Source organism: Xiphophorus hellerii, chromosome 18 (genome assembly GCF_003331165.1).
Source record: "Xiphophorus hellerii strain 12219 chromosome 18, Xiphophorus_hellerii-4.1, whole genome shotgun sequence".
Lineage (NCBI taxonomy): Eukaryota > Metazoa > Chordata > Actinopteri > Cyprinodontiformes > Poeciliidae > Xiphophorus > Xiphophorus hellerii.
This window is the reverse complement of record NC_045689.1, coordinates 19,909,141-19,934,399: the sequence shown is the minus strand read 5'-3', so window position 1 is coordinate 19,934,399 and position 25,259 is coordinate 19,909,141. Positions and strand designations below refer to the sequence as shown.

Sequence of the window (25,259 nt, the reverse complement as noted above, 5' to 3'; positions counted from 1 at the left end):
GCTCCATACATAATCTCCTTTAATCCATTTTAAGGTGCTACATTGGTGGAATAGCTGATACATCCTCTCCTGAAGTGGCATCTAATTAACCTCCTTTGGATCTATTTTACATAAAATCAAGTGGCCTTAGTGTGATATGGTGGGAAATGGAAAAAAATAATATCACACGAATAATAGCAGGTATGAAAACGGTTTTATTTGCGTTCTTGTGAAGATTCATGTTTCTGCTCTGTTTATTCCAGCAGGCCCTGTAGTGAATGATGGCGGCCTGAGCTGGCTGAGGAAGAGCTACCAGAGGATGAAGGAGCAAGCAGAGCGGGAGCAGCGTAGCCTCAGCGATATTGTAGCTCAGAGATACGGGGTGAGGATCGACTTCTGCACACTCTCGCACATTCACAGGCGCAAATTAGTCGGCACTTTGGAAAGTATAAAGTTTTAAAGCGAACTAAAAATCAGCCTACCAGGAGCAAGTCTGCATTCAATCTGCAGATGGTTTTATAGCTGAGGTGAAAGATTTGAACATTGTATGAAGAGCTTTTTGATGTCCTCCAAAAATATTTAAAGTCTTTATTGTGTTTCTTCTTTATCAGTCAATGGAGGAATTTCAGAAGAGACTCGCCGGCGCTGAGAAAGCTGTTCATGGTGAGAGTAGAGGCAACAGAGAGCGTTCAGCGAGAGAACGATGGAGGAGAGGAGAGGAGGATGACAGGGAGAGGTGGAGAGCAAGAGAGGATGATCGGCAAGATCGAGATCGGTGGAGAAAAAGTGAAAGAGACCTGTCACCCCGGGAAAAAGCAAGTTACAGGAGGGGAGATTCGAAGGAGAGAGAGCGAGGAAGAGAGGATGACAGAGGCCGAGACGGAGAGAGGGAAAGAGGGAGTCGACGAGACAGAGGCAGAGATGACGAAAAAGACAAAAATGGGGACAGAGAGCGAGAAAGGGATAGGCATAGAGATAAAGAAAAAGACTTCGGCACACGAGCATCTTCATCATCATCTGGAGAGAGTTGGAATCAGCGCTCTTCCTCTCTTGGTTCACTAAAAGGTCGTTTCCTCAAACCATCAGAGGATGATGATAGTGTTGAAGGTGAGGTTGGTTTTTTTTTCAGATGTCTGATAGAATCCTGTAAAAATTGATTCATTTAAGTTGAATAAAGTTATTGCATCTGAAATGTTTTAACAAGATGCAACAGGGGTGCTAGAAATAAAGAGTTTAACTTTTTATTCCAGTTTAATCATACCAGGTGTCTTTGTCTGTGAGATCAACCTCTTTTATACTTTTCTGCAGCTTATCAGCGTCCTCCTCCAACTCGTCCATCCGTCGGCTTTTTGAAACCGAGCACTGATGATGAAGACTCTCCCCAGATGCAGAGTAGTATCCAAGCCTGGAAAGAACACGGCACATCTGGCCAGGAACCCGACAGGACTGAAACTCCTCAAGAAAACAAAACCCAGCCAGAAGGGACCGGAGACACTCTTCATGTTGCTTCCTCAGCAAGGTCTGAGGTTTTCTGCTTGTTGAACTGAAATCGTTACTAATTTGTTTTTGCAAAATAACTAAAGCTCAGCCAGATTGGATGGAGAGCAATTTAATATTGATTTCTAAGTCCTGCCACAGATATTTAAGTGGATTTTGGTCAGGACTGCAGCTGGGTCATTCTAACACTTCAATAGGCAACACTTAGTCGGCATCATTCATACATATAATCCAATGTGCTTTAGAGAGAATCGAAGGAAATATAGTAAAAATAACAAAAACTTTTAAACTTTGCTTCAATAGAGAGCTCAATATTTAACACTTAGAAGTTTTCCATAATTTAATATTTAATCTCAGGCTTCACTCTCTCATCAGTGATAAAGAGAACAGCTCCTTAGTGAGATTCTTGGATTGAAAGCTGAAGGAAACAATTCTTCCCTCATGATTTAAAGGAGGAAAATGAATCTCCTTTGAACTTATCTATTGCCTCCATGGCCAGATGTTTATGTCCTGTTCAAAGTTGAACCCCCAGATTCAAGACTTATGCAGCTCTAATAAGTTTTCTTCCATCCATCTGTCTTCCCATTAACTCTGAACATCTTCCCTATTCCTGCTGAAGAAATGCATCCCCACACCATGGTGCTGCCACCGCCATGTTTCAGCATGGGGATAGTGTTTTAGGTAGCATTTTGCATGGGTCTAACAAAGTCAGTTTAGCTCTGATCTGACCGAAGTGAGTTCTTCCACAAATTTACTGTCTCTCTTTCAAGAACAGCTTTTTTACCTCTTTTCCTTAAAGGCCAGATTCATGGCATGAGCTGAGATCGTAATCACACACCTATTTATTCTTATGTACCAATTTAGTGACTTTTCATGGTAAACTCATCTATTTCATTGAGTTCTTTTGCAAAAGTAAATGGTCATTGACTCCCCCAACGCAAAAATGCTCTGCTGCTCACAGATTTCAGCTTTCTTAGATGATCGCAGTGCTGGCTTACAGACCTTTTAAAGGTAACAATAAGAATGAAAATAACATTTCAAAGCAAAAAACACCCAACCTAAAAAATAAAAAGTAATGATTCAGGTTTTCATGGTGTGCTGGTCTTACATGTGGGCCAGATGTCAGAGTGTCACTGCTTTGTAAAACCTTCTAAGTTTCGCCTCATTAGACTAAGTTGTTTTGGTAAACGGGCAGTCAGAACCCCCTGCAGCATGAAATGAGCCTATATGGTGGGAGCAGACGGAAATGATCCTGTGAGGGGTGTAATAGCGTAGAACGACGCTTCCCAGGCAAGGCTCTTATTATCGCTGGAGGGGCCCGACAACTCAAATGGATCAGATCAGATAAACAGTGGGAGAAGAAGCAAACAACTAAACGGTTAAATTAAAAAGTTCACAAAAACAATTTTGAGAATGGAAGACTATGGGGGGGGGGGGGGGGGGGGGGGGGGGGAATGTTTCTGAGTCAGCAAGGCAGATGTGTAATCCAATGTTATTTTTTATCTCTTTGTGCCCTTTGACCTCCTTTTCAATCGGTTTCCATAGGACTGAGAATGATAGTGAGGAGGAGGCAGAAGAAGAGATTCCACTGCTGTCAGAGGAAGAGATGAACAAACTGGGGTCAAAGCTGATAAAGGCAGAGATCATGGGAAATACGGTGAGTTTTAAAATCTTTTATTGATGTTGGTCACTGCAACACTAGAGGAGCTTTAAAGGAGAACAAGCTGTGCCACAGTTGTTTCAAGTGTTCATAATCTCTCTATTTTATCTGTATTCTCAACTTGTTTTCTCTCCTAGTTAAAAAGAATCAGACAAAGTTTTTTTGGATAAGATTGCGAGCATAAGCAAGGGATTTTACTTTGATTTTCAAAGTGCAGACATAAAGCATAAATATATAAGCTACAAATAAATAAAATAAAGAATAGTATGTAAAGATATCTATTTTTTAGAAATAAAAAATGGAAAAATGTGCAAATGTGACAGTGTAAATACACCTATTTTGTTTAAGAGACAACTGCTGGCTGTAAGGTGTTCATCACAGAGACAGACTAGGGAAAGGAACTGTCTCTATAACAGCTGGTTTAAGCAAATTGTTCTCTGTAGCGGGTAAAGGTCTAAACAGATTGTGTCCAGGATGTGTGTGGTCTGCAGAGATGTTGGCTGACCTTTTCCTGATCTTAGATCTGTACAAGTCCTGGATGAAAGGAAGGTTAGCTGTTTTTTTTTTAGAGTGCACCAAAGTATATGAAAAACCTTTTATCCTTATAGGCAAAAACCTGGTCTGAGAATGCTCTATGGGGAATTCTTACTGTTCTGTTGAGAAATTTTGGATCCTACATCCACTGATGGTAGTCGCCTCTTTTAGTCTGATAATTAGAGATGCACTGATTGCAGTTCTCTGGCTGATCGCTGATTACCGATCTTTAAAAAGCCTGACATTCTTATTTTTTTCTCTGAAATGTTGCTAAATAAAGCAAGAAAATCACTGACTGGCCACATTGGGGTGACTGTGGTTAACAGAGAATGGGCAGACATTACCTGGTGGGTGGATCTATCAGTCAAACCTCTCTTGCTTAACAGCAGAAGAGTACAGTGGTTGAGTTTTAGACCTTTACTGAGGTAGATAAGATTAGTGGAAAAGGAAGTATTCACCAATCACTTATCTCCAAAATTAAGGAAACTGGAGACGATTTGTCAGCTGGCTGATTTATTGGTGCACATCTAATTTTCCCTCTTTATTTCTAGCATCACTGTTGCTTCTTGTTAAACAAACGGTTCAAGGAGCACAACAGTGGTCTTCAGGTGACCCAGTTCAGTCAGCCTTCACATTGAGGGAGGACCAACCGTACCATGTCCAGGATTCCCATGACCGTTTGAAGACATGTGTGCTTGATATGACATGCCATACTCCAAACTATTATCACTGAGCCAGCTTGTCACGTGTTGGCTTCAAGGACTGGGTTGAGCAGCAACTATCATAAAGTTATTTTCTAAACCTTATCAGAGTTTCCTTCTCTTCACCTGCAGCCTTCCTCAACACTCTGTTTTGGACAGAGTAGCAAATAGAAGAACGGCAGTCTAAATAAAGCTTCCCTTGGTCTCCCAGCAATCAGCCTATATGTATAATTTGGAGATGTGTGCAGATGGGATCTGTTATGTTTGGGGATTGCAGCAGATCGTTGTGCTATGACTGCCTCAGAGGCCCAAACTTTGCGTCTTTAGGATTTATTTTTCTCTTTTCCTTGAGTTTGTGGATTGTTTGTTACAGTTGCCTGTTAGACCCAATGCGCGAGCCGGAATGTAATTGTTGCAATGCCAAAAGCTTCAAGGATATTTTATGGATGCTCAAACAGTTGGGATTCTGATACGACCCGTCACATGTGTTCTGTGTTGCTTTTGATGTCACAATGTGGTTCTAGTCCAATATGAAGAGGGCTGGATTGGACTGATGCTACCACAGCCCTCTAGTAGTTTACTCCATGATACAGTGACTTGCTCACTATTTGGTATGCGGTCACATTGTTATGTTTGATTTGTGTGTTTTCAGGCTATGGTTGAGAAGCTGAAGTCACAGCTGGAAGCAGCTCAAAAAGCAAAGGAGATTCATGCTGTCAGAAAGAAGGAACATGAAGCAGCTAAATCGAAGCAGGTTGGTAAATCTCCCTTAGCGACTCCTTTTACTCACTTCGGCTGCAGTGTTTATGGGTCTGCTGTGAATTAGAAAACATGATAAGCAAAACTTTCCACCGATAGAGACGATGACTGAATACGCAAAAAGGGTAAAATAAAAGACAGGACATATTTCTTTTAAACATGTTCTATTCTTTCTTATTATTTCTGAATGCAAGCTGTTCCTGAGAGCTTTTGCTTCTTGTGCTGATAACGATACTCTGTTTCCAGCAGAGTGCAGTTATCAGCTAACACTCACGTATGTGCAGACACTTCGAAAAACCGACTCCTATCCAACCACGCAGACAGACACACAGGCAACAAATAAGCTTTCTCATCACTCACAGATTTATCTTTTACTACCGCTAAAAGTCTGAATGCGAATCTGAAAGCCTTAAACCTATATTTGTTTTAAACCTCAGATCCAAAGAGAGCTACAAACTGCCGCATCAATCACACTCAGCATGCTGTTAAGATATGAGCCTGACACACAAGTTTTGCTTCAAACATAACTAAACTCTCCACTCTAATGTCTGTCTGCTTCTAAAAGGGAGTCCGTTTGAAGTGAGTTTGGTCTCTTGTTTTTCTGTCTGGGTTGAAACTGCTTTTATTGAGCACTTCAGTGAACCCCTAATGATCAGCAAATGCCCTTTATTTTTCACCAGGGCCTTTCTAATGTTGAGTGTCCTCATTTTAATGTGTTTTTTAAAGGAAAAATTGAGAAGCAGTAGCATGACATCTTTTTAGACAGACATCACTTAGACCGTTTCTGACACAATTATTGAGACGTCATATTTAAAAATAAAATAAAATACTCTCATTGCTGTAGAATATTCCCAACCCAGAAAACAATAAAGATTATGAAATAAATTTATAGTTTCATATGAAATAAATTTAGCTAGGTTTTGTAAATCTTACTTTAAGAATTATAGTTTTAAAGAGTTTCTGTAGCTTGTGGATTGATACCCAAACTGTTTTGCCAATGTCCTGTGCTTTAAAGGGCTGTTGTTAATGAAATTTATGTAAACTTCTGACTTTGAAAAGTAAACAGAAAATAGTCTCTTAATTGACTTAAATTAATTTTTAATTTCTTGCATTTTTCTGGAATTTAGCAAATAAAAATAATGTTGGTAATCCTAACTGGCCTAAAAATGTTAATTGTCATTTAATGTCACAGAGGGAGGACAAAAAAAAAAAAATTCTTCAAATTTCTGTGTTTGACTGTAAACTTTCCCAAACCCACTGTCTCAGTGATAGCTAAACATAAATAAATCATAAGATATATGTTTTTTAGAAAGTTCAAAGCAACTGGAACTGTCACAAAAAAGGCTGGATGAAGCCTTTTAGGGTCACTGGTTTCTATAACAACCATTAGACAATGGGTCATTCTCAATATTCAAGTACGCAAATATCTTCTTGTGTACTTGGCTGCAGTTGAAGGTCCATTCTTACCGAGCACAAGGACACAGGTCTGTAGTGCGGCAATTGGAGCGGAGCGTACTTGATGATGTCGCCGCTCAGCTAAGATCTGTGACAAAGTTTCAATAAATGGTCCAGTTTTACTCTCGCATTGAATTATTTTCACATTTACAATAGAAAGTCAAATAAAATAAGTAGTTAATTTGATAGACATCGAATATACATAATTAGGAAGAAATGTTAATACAGAGTAGAAAACCTTTAAAATGATGGACTATAGTTTTCATTATTGATTTATAAAAGCTTTACTAAGTAAACAATGATGGTTTACCACTCTGTTAATTTTCCCAAATTGTTACCAGTAAAGCATGGTTATCTACTAAAAAATGAAAAGGAATATAAGACTATTTTCTTAGAAATTGTTTGTGTCTTAACAAATAATATTAGATGATGAGCAGCTTTAAAATTATGCAATTGATTGAAGAATTGTAACAGCACTTGTGACACCATCAGTGATGTTTCACAAGTACAAGAAAGGGCTCACATTGAGAACCAGCCAGAATATACAGTGAGTTATTTGGGAGTTGAGAGGAAACATCAATTTCTTTATTGCTATCATGAACATAAGCATTTGATTGTTGCTACTATTGAGGCTTTTACTGGAACTTTATGCTTTGCTCAGATTAGTCCAAGAGCTTCAGAAGCGTTCCAATGTTTAGGCTAAAAGAGAGGGTGAATATTAAACCGCATGGCCACTACAAAGAACTTTGGATGATCTGAGATGCTGTGTTTGTCTTCCAAAATCTCTGGGACCCTTACAAGACTAAATGTTATCATAGGCACTTTAAACCACCACAGCAATAAAAATAGAGATCTAGTGCCCTCTGATAGAAAACAGAAATTGGATCTCCTAAAAACCTTTGATAATGTTCTAAAAGATCCGGCCAAATCAACACAAGCCATTCACATGACACAACTTCTACCTTTTCCCTCCCAGCCTACTAAAAACCCTTTTTAAAAACCTGTGCACGTGTGTGTGGGAGAGGTCCCTCTCCGTGTTCTCCAGCTATGTGAAATGTTACAGGGAAGGACTCAGTTCTGTTCAGTTGCCACAGTTGGTAGAAGGGTGATAAAAATTTCAGTGTGAGATCTTTGCTAATAAAATCTAAATTTGTTTCTAAAGCTTCTTGGACATGTCTTCACTAGGGGTGCCAATAAGTGTGGTGGGCTCTTTAAAAGAGCAGAGAAAATGGAGCACTTTTCCAGGAGACTCGAGAAATGTTTCTAAACACACAGAAAAATCATAATAATGTTATTAGACCTTTATATTTAAAGTAAGAATCTCATTTACAGCTGGAGGGCAATAATCTTTCTCTCCCAGTCAAAAGGTCTAATGTAAAGACCTTTTTCACTTGACATGTCATAATTCTTTGGCTTTGGTTTCCCTATTAGCTGAGAGGTATTTGTTCAGTCCAGCCTGGAGGTCCATTGATTTGTGTTCATTTTAAAACTTAACATTTGTGTCTTATTTTGGAGGCCTTTTGGCTCATCTTCAGTGCTCAATGTGTAACTCTTTTTTTTCTGCTCTCTTTTATATTTATTGTTTTTCCTGAATACTTTTATCCTTGAAAGGTCTGACTGAAGTACAGAAAATTTTCTTTTGTGCCTTTTTTTTTATGACACTACAGCTTTATTTTTATGAGACAACCTCCCATACTTTGCTACTCTCACCTCCCTTTTACACATCTATCCGTTTGCTCCATGCACTTTTTACCCAACCAACTGCTGTTACATAAGGCCGTTTTTCTTCTGATTTGCAGCTTCCATCAAAGGGAAGAATGTTTGAGAGAGAGAAAGGCTGTAAATGTGTTTCTTTTACAAATCAAGCATAAATCATTTCACGCTTTTGAACCAGATTTCTTTAAAGCTGAAAATCATTTATTTTTGTTTCAGACTTATATTCATTGTGAAGCTTAAATTAGATCAGAATGTGAACATCTTAACTAAGGAGGGTAAGTTAGGCTCACTTTCTTTTACAAGTCACATTTTTTCCGAATTAAATAAAGAGAAAACATTTATAGAAGATTAATTCCAGTTATTTTGTAACAATTTTAGACTACTTTGACCCTGGTTGAATGTGTTTTAAAAGTTTAGTAAAGTGTGTTTTTCTGGGTATGCATGTTCTTAAAGTCATTCAAACTTCACACATCCTGAAATTCTGGCAGATATCCGTTGCCATCTCTCACCCTCCTCTCATTGGGCAAAGTCTGACAAGTCGACAAAAAGCATGTATTTTCAAATTTTACTTAACCATTTTCCAAGTCTGGAAAAGTTCAGAAACAACAAACACTAAGACTGAAAAATGTTTGATTTTCCCTTTTTCTTGTCTTTAACATTATTGGCTAGCACTTTATAAATATTTAGCAGTAATCAACATTTACGTAATTATTTATCTTTAATTTGCCACATCACACCTTTACTTTGGCTCACCAATTCCTAAGGTGTCTGTTAGATGTGAAAAGTATCATTTTTATTTATTTTGTAGATCAAACTGTTGCACTGATGTAGAGAGTTGTTCAAGGAGAACAAAACTTGTTTTTTAGATTTTATTTTTGTTGGTCAAACTACTGCATTTATTTTTAAAACTGCTGAGTCCTATTTTATGAGCTGTTTTTTTACTTCGGTTTTAGAAAGAGGCAGAACCTGTTCAATTGCCAGTCAACTTATATCAACGCATTTTGACCAATAAAATATATTAGAATCTGGTAGCCTGTGTGCTACCAGAGTATTTAGCTTGCTAGTTGTGAGGTAAATGATAAAGTGAGTGTTCAGTCCTGGAATGACAGTCATTATGCTATGTGGATGCATAACTTTAATCTGATTATTGGATTGTAAATAGTAACGTGTTAGAATACTTGTTACTGAAACAAGGGGCCAGATTAGAGTAACGCGTTACTGACGTGTTGATGGCACAATTGTTTATGACATTTCTGCTCAAGCTATTTATTGATCTGTCAAGTTTTCGATATGCGTCCCCCCCAATGACAGACTCGTTCCTACCCCTTGCCGTTATGAAGAAGCTGGTTGCGTACATGTGCCAGGACATTACTTGTCGGAAAGCATGTTTGCTTTTCTTTTAATTGTTCCACTTTTGTGGGTTTAACAGTGTCAGTATGTGGGGTGTTGCTAATAAAAGCTTGCCAAATCCTTCTCAAACTTTATTGAAGCTACTTTTTCAAAATAATACTTGAAGTTCTGATCTCTGTCTCCTTTTTGTTCTTTTGAAATGCTGAAAGATAAGTTAATAAACAGACACGTTGTTGTAACCTGGTGCATTTTGATTTTTCTTTCTTTAGGTTGGCAGTCAGTCAAGAGAAGAAAAGGAAGTTTTACTGTTCAGAACGGATGAGTCAGGTCGGGCCTGGCCCGTGAAGGGTCCGTCTGGACCCCAGGAGCCTCATGGCGGACGCCGGAAGAAGAAAGCGGTAAAGATGATGTGTTATGGATGTAGAATAGTGGGGAAATGTAACATTGTGATCTTAATATAACCAGGCAGGAGAAATGCAGATTGGGGATAGAAGTATCACTTCATGTTTTTTTAGGTTTGTTAAATGGTGAAAAGACAGCAGCAAATCCATTTGACTCTGAATTATATGTAAAATAAGCAGTAATGTCCATATTATGTTTTTCCCAGTTAGTTTCTCGATATCTCTACATTTGGCAATCTGTAATTGTGTATCCATAGTCAAGTCAAGTTTATTTGTATTGCACAGTTCAGCAATAAGGCAGTTCAAATTTGCTTTACATAACAAAAACATAAATCAAATAACAAACAGAAAAAGAACTATCATATTACAGTGACAGAAAAAAGAGAAGTGATGAAAAGGTAATGAAAAGTTGTAATTCAGACCACAGTTAATTTATTTTCCAGATATTATGAATCAAAAGCAACTCTAAACAGGTGGGTTTTAAGCTTTAATTTAAAGGAGCTCAGTGTTTCGGCTATTTTTGCAGTTTTCTATACGTTTGTTCCATATTTGTGGTGCATAGAAGCTGAATGCTGCTTCTCCATGTTTGGTTCTGGTTCTGGGGATGCAGAGCAGACCAGAGCCAGAAGACCTGAGTGGTCTAGAAGATTGATACAACAGATTTTCATTGTATTTTGGTGCTAAGCCATTCAGTGATTTATAAACTAACAAAACTATTTTAAAACCCATTCTCTGAGCTACTGGTTTTAGCGAGAATGTGAGCATCAGCATTCTGGATCAGTGGCAGCTGACTGATTGGTATTTTAGCCAGACCTGTGAAGACGCTATTGCAGTAATTGAGTCAACTAAATATAAACACATAAATACATTTATCTAGATCTTGCTGGGATATTAGTCCTTTAATCTTAGAAATGTTCTTCAGGAGATAGAAGGCCGACATTATAATTATCTTTATGTCACTGAAGGTTCAGGTCTGAGTCCATCTTCACTATGACTACACTTTGAATCCGATAACTCTTGATCATTCCTCTTTAGGTTTAAAGATGATAACTTCAGTTTTCTTTCTGTTCAGCTGGAGCAAGTTCTTGCACATCCAGACATTTATATGTTCTAAGCATCTGTTCAGAACTTGGATGGGTTCTGAGTCACCTGGTGACATCGTAATGTAGATGTACAGTATGTATCAGCTACGTAGTTATCATAGTTAATCTTATGTCTTGTTATAAACTGAGCTAATGGGAGCATGTAGATATTAAATAGGAGGGGTCCCAGGGTCGAACCTTGGGGTACCTCAAATGTGACTTCTGTCCATTATGATGAGAAGTTGCCTATTGATACAAAGAAGTCCCTGTTCTTTAGGTAAGATTCGGACCAGTCAGTACTGTACCACACAGTCCGACCCATCTGACATACTTTAATCAAAAACCTTGTTATTTACATAAGAAGAATTGGTCTTTTGTTTTATTTCCAGTATTTTACCCCTCATCACAATTCTCTTCTTTGTCACTATTCCAACCTCTCGCTCAGATTGAGACCCACGTTGATGGGGAGCGTGTTCGCTACTTCCAGGATGACGACAGCATCGGACTGCAGGAGATGGTGAGGAGGGAGAAGATGAGCTCTGCACAAGATCAGCATGCCCTTTATTCACGTATGGCAGCAAAGGTAAGAAAATCTTTGAATGAATCCCTTTTTGATTGATAAGAGTCAAGTTAGAATAAATGACATTTGGTTTTAGACTTAGAGATATAACCTCATTTTTGCACAATTCATTTATGTAGCTGTAAATAAAAACTGCTGTGATTAATCTGAATTCAGGGTTTAGTCTTTCAGGTCTTTAAAAAAAATTATGAGAATGTAAATCTTATTGGGCAGTTTGAATCATTAAAAAAAGTATTGTAATGCTAAAAGAACCAGTAGAATACATACAGTTATGTTTATTTTGTTGTAGATAAGTTAAAAATAAATATCATAGAGAGTTTTTATCAGCCTGGAGCTATCAGTGTGTATTCTTGTCATTTTCTTGCCTCTAACCATGCTGCTTTAAAGATGCATTTTCCTGAGGGGTCCCTGTAGTTTCTTTTACATGTCTGAAGACTTGAGGATTGATGTGTACTGAACCTAATATGTACAGTCAAAAGAAATACACCCTGCTTTCCCGAAATGTAAGAGGAAAATAATAATCGGGTTGCTGTTTATCAAATTATCTTCATTATTGAAGAACAAGTGTGACTTGGTGTTTTGACAGTTTGCTGCTCTGAAGGATACTAACAGATTTGTGCTAAGACAAAAAGACCAACTTGAGAGAAGCAATTATTGTAGCCCCTCAATCTTGAAAGGTTTGTAAGGCCATTGTAATACCTAATCATTAGAAATCCATCAATCTTAAAAACGTCAAAGAATAACATATAGTTGCCTTTTGCCCAGTGTGGAATGTCCCTGCAAATTTACTCCAACGTCAGACTGGTATAAGAGAAAATGCAAAGAAAAGACAGCTCCATCTCACTCTACCAGCCTTAGTTAGAATGTTAAATATTAATGTCATCAACAGTAAAATGTAAAAAACAACAACAACAAAAAACTGAGCATGTATTGCTTGTTTGGAAAGTTACAGTGCAACTCTTATACATAGTGGTGGAGAGGTGATGATAAAACATTTTTCTGTTGCCTCAGAAACAAATTCTTTCAGTCATTAGTGAATCATGAACTAATATATTGACTGGAGTCTTTCTTAGTTGCATGTGGCAGTATCTGTCTGACAACTGAATCTTGATTGAAATAATCACCAACAGGGCAATGCTCTCAAACACAGCAGTAAATCTACAAAAGAATAACTGAAAAGAACAAAAATCACAGAAGGGATGATTGAAATAAAAGCCCATTTTTGAAAATATTTTGTCATTTCTAATTTCTTATTAAGAAAACAAAGCCAGAAAAAACAAAACAAACAAACAAATAAAAAAACTATTAAAATCGGAAATTGAATTTGGTATGAAAAAAATCTAAGATTTTATTTTTAAACCATAGAACCCAGGGCTACTACAAACTATTGAATTTTGGGGTGCACTTACAATTTCCAATTACTCTTTATATGCTTACTTAATGCAGTTGTTTGTGTTATTTAGTACTGTTGAACAGTTCAGCTTAGGTACTATTTAGTTGTCTGTTCATATAAAGCTTTCTATTCTGTCATACCAGCCAGGGAAACATCCATAATGCACATTCAGCTTTTGTTGTGCCACATATCAGGTTTTATGGGGTTTTTATTTCTCTCTATTGCTGCCTGTGATGCTGTTTGACTCTCACTCTCATCCACTAAGTCTTAAAACACACATCCAGGAGTAGATGTATACTGGCTGTTTGTGTGTGTATTTATGGGAGTCTGTCAGCAGTTTGACAGATTAAACCTCTTTATAATCTAAGTCACATCCTTCCTGTTTCTTCTGTTTGAAACATGCTTACTTTCTCCCTCTGCTCAGTTTGAAAATGGCTACAAATTGTATGACAAAGTGAAATTTTCAGTAAAGATTTGGATGGGTAAGTTGTCATACTGTAGTATTAAAAACTGCACTTAATCTCTGTCCTAGTTTTTTCTCCATTCACTCACATGTAGCACATTAACACACACTCCTTTTTCTATTCAGCCACACATTCATGCGTATTAGTGAACAGGCATTCTGCACCTATAAAGGTTGACTAAAAATAAATCTACAGTTACCATGGCAGGGCTGCTATAAATACTGTTACTAATCATAACTATAGATTGATGAGTTCAGGGAGAGAAAACTGGATTTCTAACATCACCGGACGCTCTTATTTCTCCAGGCTTCTTTTCTACTATTAATCATCTCATCCTTTATTCCTTTGTTCAAATGGTTTTGTTTTGTCAATCAGTGTTTGTTCTAACATTCTTAGTCATTTATCAATGTTACAAAAGAAATTGCTTTGTTTTTCTTTGACCTATGTAAATTAATGTCCTATTTAAATGTATTTGTGTGTCTGCTGAGCCAACTATATATCTTCAAACCAACTCACCTCAGTGTTGTTAACATTTCTTTGGGAAAGAAAAAGCAGATTTCCCGAAATTCAATTTACATTTGTATGACTTTTTTAAAAAGTAGGTGAACTTAATATTAAATTCATTGTGAATTTTTAACTTGAACTTATTCACATTTTGTTTTTTATGCATTACAAGAAATATTATTTAGCACTTTTTCATTCATCTTACCTATTATAAATGGAGCGACAACTGCGGTTAGATACATTATGTTCTTTGCTAGTTTTCTATCACTTATCTTTTTTTACCTCAAGATATGAATAATGTTTCCAACAAATTTCTTCTATTTATTTTTTTGACCTTGATAAAAAAAAAAAAAGTTAACCAGTTGTGGTACGGTGTGTTTACTCACCAGAAAAGAGTCAGATGTTTGAGTTTCAGTACAGCTGGTCACTAGTCGGGGCTGGTCGAGCTGAAATTTCACTGATCCAGATCACCAGACAGTTTCTATGTATATCTCTAATTTTGTTCAGCACATCAAATTGCAAAGCTCGTCATCATGTCAATATGTGTAGCATAACATTGACAAAGGAATGCTTGGATACAATTTTGTTGAGGCTAAGAGATTAAAAAAAATTCAGACAAACAAGATTATCAGTGTTGTGAATGATAATGTCCACTATTGTCATGCTGCAGCTGTGGGGCTGTTGGCTGCAAATTCATTCCTCCACTCTACCTTTTAGCATTTTCTTGAGGTTTTTTAATTGCTGCTTCCATTTTCCCTCTGTTTTCCTTGCTTCTGATATTATTGTGCCCTGTGTTATTTGTTGCTTCTCCATTCCCTTTTAATTTGTTTTTCTACCAACTGCTCTCCTTCCCTTATGATTGTTTTCCTGTGCTTGTCCATCTTTCAGCACAATTGTAGCCAGATTGCTTGTAATGGTGCGTCCCATGTGCTCTGTGTTGGAAGGCTGGAGTTATATGGAGAGCTACGCAAGACCAAACAAAGCAGCCACTGAATGGAAAAAAAAAAAGGCTGCAGATGAAAGGTTGCTTGTTTTGGTCTCAGATTAAAAGGAAGAAAACACGTTGACAATTATTTTCCCTACTTTATTGATCCCCTCATTTTCTGTTATGGCATTGGCATTGTTCAATAATGAATGTACCTGGATCCATTTTTGTCTAATGTTCCATTATTAGGGAATTATTCCTTATTTTGCATTTTTCCATCCATTTATGATTAACAATAAAATAGTTTTTTGATGCATTCTTTTCTTCTTTTAATTTTCACAGGACTAAAATATTATAATGTGAATATATACCTGCTGTAGTGGATTCAGTGTTCCTGTGTACATAGAGGATTAACCTTTTCACATATATACAGTCTGGAAATGGATAAGGTTGTATTTAAATATTTTAATTCCTGGAAAAATATAGAAAAAGAAAGAAGACTTACTATAAATGTCCACCCTTCCTTCCTTGCTTTCTTGCTATTTTTCATTCTTTCTTCCTTGCTTGTCAATTTATATCTGTTTTATATATGTTTAGGGTGGTTGTTCTACTGAAAAATGAACTGAACTTAGGGTTCTTATGCAGTCTGAAAAAGTGTGAAATTGGATTTGGCTTTCTTACAAATTTCAAAGTGTGGAAAAGGATACAACTGTGGAAGAAGTTTATATTACCAGAATTCTGTTCCTTTGTAAAAATTTTGTTTATTACCTTCATGTTTTTCCTTCCTTTCCTCTTTCTTTTTTTTCTTTTTGCAAGTTCTTTTAAAATCTTATTCATACCAGATAAGTGTATTTTTCTTTACACCTAGCTGTTAAATTCACATATAGTTCAATTGGACAGGAAATATGTGTGTTGTTGCTGACTACTGTAAATGAAACATTTAAGTGAAACATTTAAGTGAAACATTTAAATGAAACATTTAAGTGAAACATTTAAGTGAAGGCTCGCGGGCTTTCTGTTGTAGAAAGGTATCTATTTCTTATGCTATTCTGCAAGCATGAAAGTCTGTGTAAAGGCATTTCTATAGAAATTGTAGTAATATGGCATGTTATTAAACAATGCCGTTTGGGTGTATTCTTAATTATGCTCAATATGTCACGTGCGCACACAGACATACATTCCCACCTACACTGTCACTAAACTAATCCAGTTTTTAACTCTCACACACACTCTCTCCTACACAGAGAGTCACACACACTCTTCACTACAGCTATGCACTCACACATTCACATGCACACCCCTTCCAACCTGTTGCCTGGTTACCATAGTGACAAGACTTAAGTGCTACACTGCATCCCGCTTCGCAACATTGGCTCTATGAGACTCATTTTAAAACAATGCTCTTTTAGTGCTATTTTTACTGTATCCTTGCCTGGTAATACAATGGCTTTCTTTTCAGTTCAGATATGTTACAGGCAGTAAATTAACTAAATTTATTGCAACAAAAAAATTCTTAATAGAAAAATAATACAACAATTCAGCTGATAAATCATCACTTTATTTAGTTTTTTAAAAATGAACTTTAGTTTTTTCCCCTGTTCTTCTCTGTCCAGATGATGGGAAAGACAGACGGCGACAACTACACACTGGACGACATGTTTGTGTCGAGCGCTGCACAGCGGGAGGGCGAGGGAAAGGACGAAGACAGGATGAGGAACAGAGCTATTGGGGAGAGCAGACGGCTGGCTGTGTCCATGGAAAAATGTCCTCACTGTTTCAGCAGCCAAGAACTCCCGAAGCATCTTATTGTGGCCATAGGGAGCAAGGTAAGACATGGTTGCCTGTATGTATACAGGACTGAGGAAAGAAAGATTCTTTGTTTTAAATTTTTTTTCTGTTAGAAATTAAAATTTGAAAAGACTTGCATGCTTTTCTGTTCACCCCAGCTAATCCTATTGCCTCTAAATTAAATCCAGTCCAATGAATGGCAAAAGTAACCTAGTTATTAAGTAGAGTCTGTGTGGAGGACATTTAATTTATGACTGCCAGCGCAATCCCTTAGCATGAAACATGGGAGTGACAGCATCATGCTGTGGGACTGCTTATCTTCAGCATGGACGAGCAAGCTGGATAGAGCTGATATGAAGATGAATGGAGCTAAATACAGGGCAATACTTGAAGAAAAGTCTGAGATGGTCCAATCAAAGCCCACACCTAAATTTGGGTTCAGTATGACCAAAAGTAACTAATTTTAGTAAATAAGATTGAGAATTTTGCAATAGGGCTACATGATATCAGAAAAACATGTATAATAATGATACTATTTCTAAAAATTGCAAATGGGTCAAAATTTAAATACAGTATTTACACCCTTAAGAACAATACAACTTGTCAAAAGCATTCTCAGTTGTTACCAAAATAATTTTTTTCTCTAATTATTATCCAGTTAGTTTCAAATACGTGTTTGATTTGTCATCCAGCACTCTCACTCACTAATCACACACTCGTCGTCTTTAATGCAGGTGTACCTGAGCCTGCCTGCAGGAGTGTCAATGACGGAAGGCCACTGTCTCATCTGTCCTCTTCACCATCACACCTGTGCCACCGGATTGGATGAGGATGTCTGGTCAGAAATGCAGGTTTGGCATTTAAAGGTCCAATCCAACCTACTCAAGTCAGAGTAGTAACTTTCATTTGGTGTCCGCTCTGCCTCTTGACGCTTGTGGTGTTTTGTTGGCAGGCCTCAGCTCCCCTCCTTTTGCACATTTGCGTTTGTCTATGTTTTTGCACCTCAACATTTTCATATGTACTCATACAACACATCCAAGCATTTGCATTACACCCCTTATACTGACATCCACAATCCATTGTTTTTTTTGTTAATAAATATTCCTTTTTAAGCACTTTAACCACTGCATGGTCTCCCGTTTTGTTATGACTTTGAGCCAGTCGTAATGTGGTGCTTTATCCTAAAAATCTAAGTTTATCTGTCCACAGCTGTTCCGGCGTGCTTTGGTGCGAATGTTTGAGTCCCAAGAGCTTGACTGTGTGTTTATGGAAACATACATGAACCTTCGCAGAAAACAACACATGGTCCTAGAGTGCATCCCACTGCCCAGAGAGCTGGGTGACATGGCACCCATATACTTTAAGGTTTGTGTAAGATATGTCTTAAGTTTTCTAAGCCTCTCTAATGTGTTTTTCAGGTGTGATATTGTTGTTATTTTTGGTGTTTTCCAGAAAGCTATCATGGAGTGTGATGAGGAGTGGGCTATGAACAAGAAGCTCGTTGACCTCTCTTCAAAAGACATCCGGAGAGCTGTATGTCATTTCCCCTTTGATTTCTTGTCCTCTTTTATCTTTATTCCCCTCCCTTTCTGTTCAGATCTGACCAAGTTTTCTCATCTGTATTTTTTTCCACTTTTTTTTTTTTTTTTTTTTTTGGTCTTTCTAGGTCCCTCGGGGTCTGCCATACTTTGCTGTAGATTTTGGATTGCAAGGAGGATTTGCTCATGTCATTGAAAATGAACAGAAGTTTCCTCATTACTTTGGCAAGGTTGGTTGTATAAATGTTGTTAAACATCATTTATATTGTTACATAATCTTTAGTTTATTTTTATTTATCCCAGGTATTGTCAAGTCTGTTTGAGTTTGTCATGTTAGTATAGATACGAAATAAAACAAACAAAACAGGAGCGTATTAGTCAAGCAACTGTTCTTGTAAAGTAGTAACAGTTAATTGCCGAAAAAGGTATTCAGCCTTTTTCGATGTTTTACTCTTTTATTGCTTTGCAAATCAGTCATAATCAACGAAATTCAGCTTTTTTGTCAAAAAATATTCTTTAATGTCAAAGTGAAGTCGAATTTTTACAAAATAATGATAGCTAAATAAAAATATATAACATAGAATAAGTGACTGCATAAATAGTCACACCATTGAATCAGTATTTAGCAGATGCACCTTAAACAGTACAGAGTCTGTGTGGATAAGTCTTGTGCGGATAAATCTCAATGAGGCTGCACATCTGGACGCTGCAATTTTACTTCATTTTTCCTTGCAAAACTGTTCAAACTTCTTCAGGTTGCCTGGAGATTGGCTGTGGATTGTCCTTTTCAAGTCCAGCCACAAATTCTATGAGACTGAGATCTTGGCTTTGACAGAACATCCACCTTGTAGCTTTCTTGCTACAAGGTGGAAAATAAATGTAGCTTTCTTGCAGATGGAAACACATTGTATGCCAGGATTTCCTGATATTTTGCTGCATTTATTTAATCTTTTACCTATCAGTATCCTGCCACCACCATTCTTGACTGTGGGGATGGTGTGTTTGTGATGATGTGCAGTCTTTGGTGTCCACCAAACAGCATATTGTCTGATGGCCTAAAAACTCAATTTTGGTTTCATCAGACCAAAGAACCTTCTTACACTTGACCATGGAGTCCCTCAAACTCTAGCCAAGATTTTATATATTTTTTTCCAACAGTGGCTTTTTCATTGCCACTCTGAACCCGGCAACAGTTGTTGTCTGCAGAGTCTCTCCCATCTCGCTGAAACTTGTAAACTCCTTCAGCGTAGTCAGAAGTGTCATGGTGTCTCTCTCACTAGTCTGCTTACATGGCCACTCAGTTTGTTAGGATGTTAAAGCACCCTAATCTAGACAGAATTGCCCATGTGCCATATTACTAATTCATGATGGATTTAACTGAACTCCTGGAGTATTTCCTGTCTCCTTGAAGTAGAAGTTGCATGACAAGACATGTACTCCACTTTTCAAAATGAGATTGACAAGAGAGCCTGACAGTCAAAAATGGTAGATGGTAATTTTTAAGTGTTAATTCTTATGAGTCCAGAAAGACTCATGGTGGAGGATTACCGGTACTATGATGTAAGAAAAAAATGTACACACCTTAATAAACTAGAAGTTAAAATTAGCTGTTAGATTATGCAACTGCAAAAAACAATTTATTCTTAAGCTTTTTGCACATCTTTACAGAGGGGGGAATGGTTGTAGTTATAATCGAATCTAAGGTTTTCTTTCTCACAAGGTCAGATTTGATGCAATCAAAAGTCATAAATCACTTAGTTGAAATTATAACAAGTGAATTTAACTGTTGTTTTTTGGCTAAGATTGAAACGCTCTGTATATTTCTGGAAAGGAGTCAGAACTGTTTATCTCAGAAAGTGCCTTTATATAACATTTGTTTTGAATTTGCCACTGTATAGATGAATTACACTGAATTGAACTAAATTGAATGAAATCTAAAAGCACTGACCTCTCTTTCCATTATAGGAAGTTGTTGGAGGGATGATGGACTTGGAGCCACGACGCTGGAGGAAGCTTATCAGAGAAAATTTTGATGATCAGAGAAAAAAAGTCCTGCAGTTTGCACAGTGGTGGAAACCATATGACTGTACCAAGACTGAGGTCTAGCTGCAGCACACAGCTTTACCTGGATGTTAGGAATTTAATTGTGTAATGTAATCCACTTTTACTCAAATAAAAGAAAATCAAATGACTTTAAATGTTGTGTTTTTGTAATTTTGATAAGATATGATGAACTAAAGATGGCTTCTCTGTGTCGTAAACCTTATTTACAGTCTGCTGCTCCCCACTCTCCATCCGATAAGATTAATTTCTTACTTTCTGGTCTTCTGCTCTCCACATCTGTCACTTAATAATTTGAGGTTTAAGTGTCATCCCTGAAACTTGTGCAGGGATATCGACAAGCATTTGTCTCCACCTCACACCTTTTCTCCTGAGCAATCTGAAACGATGACCTTACATACAACCTCATCATCTTTTTTTATTTTTCAATTTGAGCAAAGCTATTGGCTCTTTGATTAGTTCACAACTTCAGAGGCTGATCTTATTTCTAGGTTTAATCTTGGACTCCCATTTGATGCATGGATGCAGCTGACTGTTGGTGAATTGGTGTGAGTAATGGAAGAGGATTACTATGATGTTTTTTATTGCACTATTTGTACATGCAGACCTGTGTAGTTATTCTATATTGTCTACTTTGTTAAACTATTGCAAATGTCCCCCTAAAATATGTTGACTGTGACTTCCACTTTCAAATCTAACTTTTTGAAATAATTAAAAATAAAATTTTTGATTATATTCTAGTTTGACATACACATTTCTTCTGTGCAAAACTTAATGTTATTTGCAGTCCTATAAACTTTGTAAGAGGTTTTTTTGTTTTGTTTTTCTATTTTGTTTTCCTCTTGTCAACTTGTGTTTTCAAAGGTCAGAACCCTTCCAGCAAATGTCTTTGCAGAAAGGTTGCCATTTTGCAGGAAAACAGTCTCTTGCAATTTCTGCGAGAGATTTTAACCCTGCTTGTGCTTCAGACACTGTCCTGTGGACAAGCAATGTCGGTTATTTATATGACACAAGTACTGTAGAGGATGCAGGTTCGTGGTTAATAACAATGGTGTGAAGTGATGTATGGTGATGGCCAATTAGATTGGCTGGGGGTGGATTTATGACCGAGTCAGTCATTCGTCTTTTCCTGTCTGCATCTCTGTCTCTCGCTCACACGTCCTTTTTCTGTTGACCCTGGCATTAAACTGTAAGGCCAACAAGTACTTTGTGCTTTCACTCTTAATATCTGCAGTTTGAAGTCTCTCTGCCTTGTTTGTTTGCTTTCACGGCAGGCGTCAACAGGCATGTCAATTTCTCTTTTGTTGTACAGTTGATGAGGACTTGTAACTTCACTCTAACATATATTTTTTATTATTGAGCATTTAATTTGATTAATAACTTCATGGAAAAACATGATGGAAGCAGACAGATGTTATACCATAATACGAAATATATTTGTCGACAGCGCACACACACACACACACACACACAATTTCCTGCTCTTCATTTTTATGAGCCTGATTATTGTACCACTGTAATGCACTTCACCTGATAGGTAAACATTTCATTATTAATGAATCGTCTTTAAGGTAAAATATTGTTGGTTTCATTGGTTGGAACATCCAATCAATTTTTTATTTCTTTATTGAGAGATGTTTGAGGGGTTTCTGGTGTGTACTACCAGTTTCAAGTCACAACATATCAAACAGATTAAGATCTGGGCTTCGAGTCATCCCAGGGCTTCCCACTTCTTAATCTTCAGCTGGTGGATTTTCCGGCATTAGATCACTATCATGTTCCAGGATCCAGTTCTGTTCTGGGCAAATCTTTTACAGATGGTCTCAGATATTACTCAAGCACCTTCTGATACATTGTACAATTCATCATGGAGTTTATGATGGTGAGCTGGCCTGGTCCCTCTGCAGCAAAGCATCCCACAGTAATACTTCCTTTTCTATGCTTCATAATTCAGGTTCTTTTCCTGGTACATTGTTTTCAGGCCCTCTATTCTGATGTCATAATAATTACTTTTTTTTTAACTCATCTGAGCAAAGACCATTATTCCAATTGTCCTGAAAGCTTGTTTTTGTTTTCCCTGGTAGATTTTAGTTTGGCCTTCATGCTTTTCTTATGAAACATTTTCCCATTTAACACTTTTCATGAAAATTCAACTTTTAGAGTTGAATTCTTTGAGTTCCTTGTTGCTGAAAATGTCCTGTTTAGCTTAATATCGAATATCTCAATGACCAGATATGTCAAGAACACTGGATTTAACATTCCTTGTAGGTTAACCAGTGTGACTGATGGTTGGTTTGTCTGTGACATAAATTCTCATTTTAACTTTCTGACTTGCAGCAAATGTTTTTTGTTGTTGTTTTGTATTATGGTATTTCATTTCATATATGGATCCAGTTTTTCTTCAACTTTGACACAGTTCTTTTTAATTTACGCCAGTGAGACTCAGGGTTCAATTGCTTTATTCTGTGTTTCTGTAAGTTATTAAAATTTGATGTCATCTATGATATATGTGTCCAGAATGAAATTGCCACAATACACAGAGAACTGCCCTTTATATCCTGTTGCCCTGTCAGCACTCGGCTGTACATGGCTGGCAGCCAGCTTGAGACAGCCCCTTGTGCCTGTGGGCTTATCTTCCCTGGGACATTATTTATTCTATTCTAGTGTTGGCTTTATTAAATGCCCACATTATTACCGGTGGACCGCAGACTGATTGCTGAGAGCAAGCAACTAGATAAGGGAAGAGAGGCAGAGTTAGTGCAGAGTGTGTGTGAGAGAAAGAGTGTGTGGGCGTTTGTTAGAGTGAATGTCTGCGCAGTGGATTGGGGTCATGTTGCTCCAGAGAGTCAAATTTATTAGTGGGAACCTTCAGAAAATTACACTGGGATGCATGTGTGACTACATGCATTCACTTGCATGATGCATCATGTCTATTTCTGTATCTCTCTGTTGGTCCCTCAGGGCCACTTAATTAACAGACATGCTGTGCCAGTCGAGGTCAAGGTCATGGTGGTTATTAGTGCCAGACAAGAGCATCTTTCTGTCTTCTGATAGGGGCCAAAAAGCCACTGCCATCTCTATTAGCTGTCCCTGGAGGGACATTTTATATGTATTCAACCCTGGAAGCATGTTCCCCATCTTATCCTGACTGTAGTTTCATAACTGTCACTCTTAAATCGATGCTTTTTATTAAGTGTAGTCTCTTCGTTGCTGTTTAAGATATTCGTATATCAATAGTGGACAAGAAAAAGATGTCCCAGAGTAGGTGTAAGTAGATGTTGGACAATGTATGGATTACCAAGAACAAAGGATGCTCAGCTTTAATACCATTTAAGAGCCCTTCAGACCCCATTTCCACTGGAAGGGATATGATATTTTTATGGACTTAAAACAATAAAAAAAAAAGAGAGAGATAGACCGATAAATAGAAGGTAGAGAGGTGGAAAGCTTCAGGCTACTTCTTGTTGCCCAAAAGGTTCCATTTAATTAATTTCTCCAGTCTGTTAGACGGTCCTTTCAGATCATCAAACATTTGCTTAACATTTGTGATCTGAAAACAAAAATAAACGCTTAAAAAAAATAATAAAGACAAACACAAAACATGTCTTTGATGGAAAATACATTTTCACGAACTATCAAAATTGATCAAGCCGTCGCTGCGTACTTCAGACCGCGAGCTCAGTGCACGCGGCACTTGGCGATACTTGACAGCCAGCGCGCGCTTTCTCGCTTGCTCTCTTCTTCGCGCAGCTCCAACTCCAGCTGTTTGTCTATCTACCTTCAGTCCGAGTGCGAGCGATGTTCCCACCCCGGAAAAAACACGGGGCGATAAACGAGGAGGGACGCTGAAGGAGAGGAGGACGGACAGGGGATGAGAAGACCAGCCAAAGAGGAGAGCCGCTGTCGCAGAGGAACAGGAGGAGGAGGAGAGAGGGAAGCAGACACATCTGCGGTGACTTGGGGGATTCGGCTTAGTGAGAGGGGGGATACGCAACATTCTTATGATGCCAGCATTTCTAGCCCGGGTAAGCGGAATAAATAATGTGCCGTGGGACTGCCATATTGTCAATTTCTTTGCACCTTAGTTATTTTTTAAAAAGCGCCTGCTTTATAAATAGACGCTTAAAAACCGGATGCTAGGAAGATTTTTGTAATTCTCTGTAGCTATCCACCATAGAGAGCTTTTATCACATTTGGGAGCAAAGTGGATTGACTGAAGGGGGAGAGGAGGACTGTTTTTAAAAGGAGATACCGCCACCTTCTCCTCCTTACATAAATGTTTGCGTGCCATTAGAGCGCTCCTGCTTTTCTCCACAACAGACGCGCATTTCACGCACACTGAAAAGACGTGGACATTGTCAGTCACACATGCGGTCCTAATAACACGGACGGACCTCACCCCCTCTCACCTACCCAGCCCCTCTCCTCACCCCACTGTCTGATGACTCCCCCGCGCACAGGTGGACGTGGTACGGAGCCTACTGTAGCATCATCTTCTTCAACACCACCATCATCACCAACACCACCATCCTCCTCCTCCTCAACACCACCATGTCCTCGTCGTCGCGCAAGATTTCATCCGAGTCATTTAGCAGCTCAGTGGGCTCGGACTGCGGGCTTGAAAGCCCCGGAGGAGACGGAGGGGATGGCGCTTTGGAGCCGGCCGACGAGAGCCGGGGTTGCCCGTTTTCCTCCTTCCCATCGTCCCACAGAGCGCTGCTCTGGAACGGCCGCAGCCCCGCTGAGAGGTCGGCGTGCCCGGCGGGCGAGGAGCAGCAGGGACCCTGTGTACCCCACAAGAGGGCTACCAGGCGGCGGAGGGTGAACCTGGACTCGCTGGGGGAGAGCCTGAAACGACTCACTTCACCGACG

General features: G+C 38.2%; 2 protein-coding genes across 3 annotated transcripts in view; both read left to right on the top strand.

The window, feature by feature from the left end:
* The window catches only part of cwf19l2 (CWF19 like cell cycle control factor 2), a 24,637-nt gene extending 4,113 nt beyond the window's left edge, over nucleotides 1–20,524 (top strand). The window contains exons 7-19 of one of the 2 annotated variants that reach the window (XM_032590684.1): nucleotides 246–361; nucleotides 591–1,086; nucleotides 1,288–1,498; nucleotides 3,022–3,133; nucleotides 5,024–5,125; nucleotides 9,921–10,049; nucleotides 11,580–11,717; nucleotides 16,614–16,826; nucleotides 17,523–17,639; nucleotides 17,998–18,153; nucleotides 18,241–18,321; nucleotides 18,455–18,556; nucleotides 20,292–20,524. In XM_032590684.1, the coding sequence (XP_032446575.1) occupies nucleotides 246–361; nucleotides 591–1,086; nucleotides 1,288–1,498; nucleotides 3,022–3,133; nucleotides 5,024–5,125; nucleotides 9,921–10,049; nucleotides 11,580–11,717; nucleotides 16,614–16,826; nucleotides 17,523–17,639; nucleotides 17,998–18,153; nucleotides 18,241–18,321; nucleotides 18,455–18,556; nucleotides 20,292–20,432 (2,114 nt within the window). In that variant the 3' untranslated portion in view covers nucleotides 20,433–20,524. Of the gene's footprint in view, nucleotides 1–242; nucleotides 362–590; nucleotides 1,087–1,287; nucleotides 1,499–3,021; nucleotides 3,134–5,023; nucleotides 5,126–9,920; nucleotides 10,050–11,579; nucleotides 11,718–16,613; nucleotides 16,827–17,522; nucleotides 17,640–17,997; nucleotides 18,154–18,240; nucleotides 18,322–18,454; nucleotides 18,557–20,291 lie in introns of both variants that reach the window. The other variant, XM_032590683.1, reaches the window with a different exon arrangement.
* The window catches only part of gucy1a2 (guanylate cyclase 1, soluble, alpha 2), a 43,419-nt gene continuing 38,684 nt past the window's right edge, over nucleotides 20,525–25,259 (top strand). The window contains exon 1 of the mRNA XM_032590685.1: nucleotides 20,525–25,259. Within this exon, the coding sequence (XP_032446576.1) occupies nucleotides 24,939–25,259 (321 nt within the window). The 5' untranslated portion in view covers nucleotides 20,525–24,938.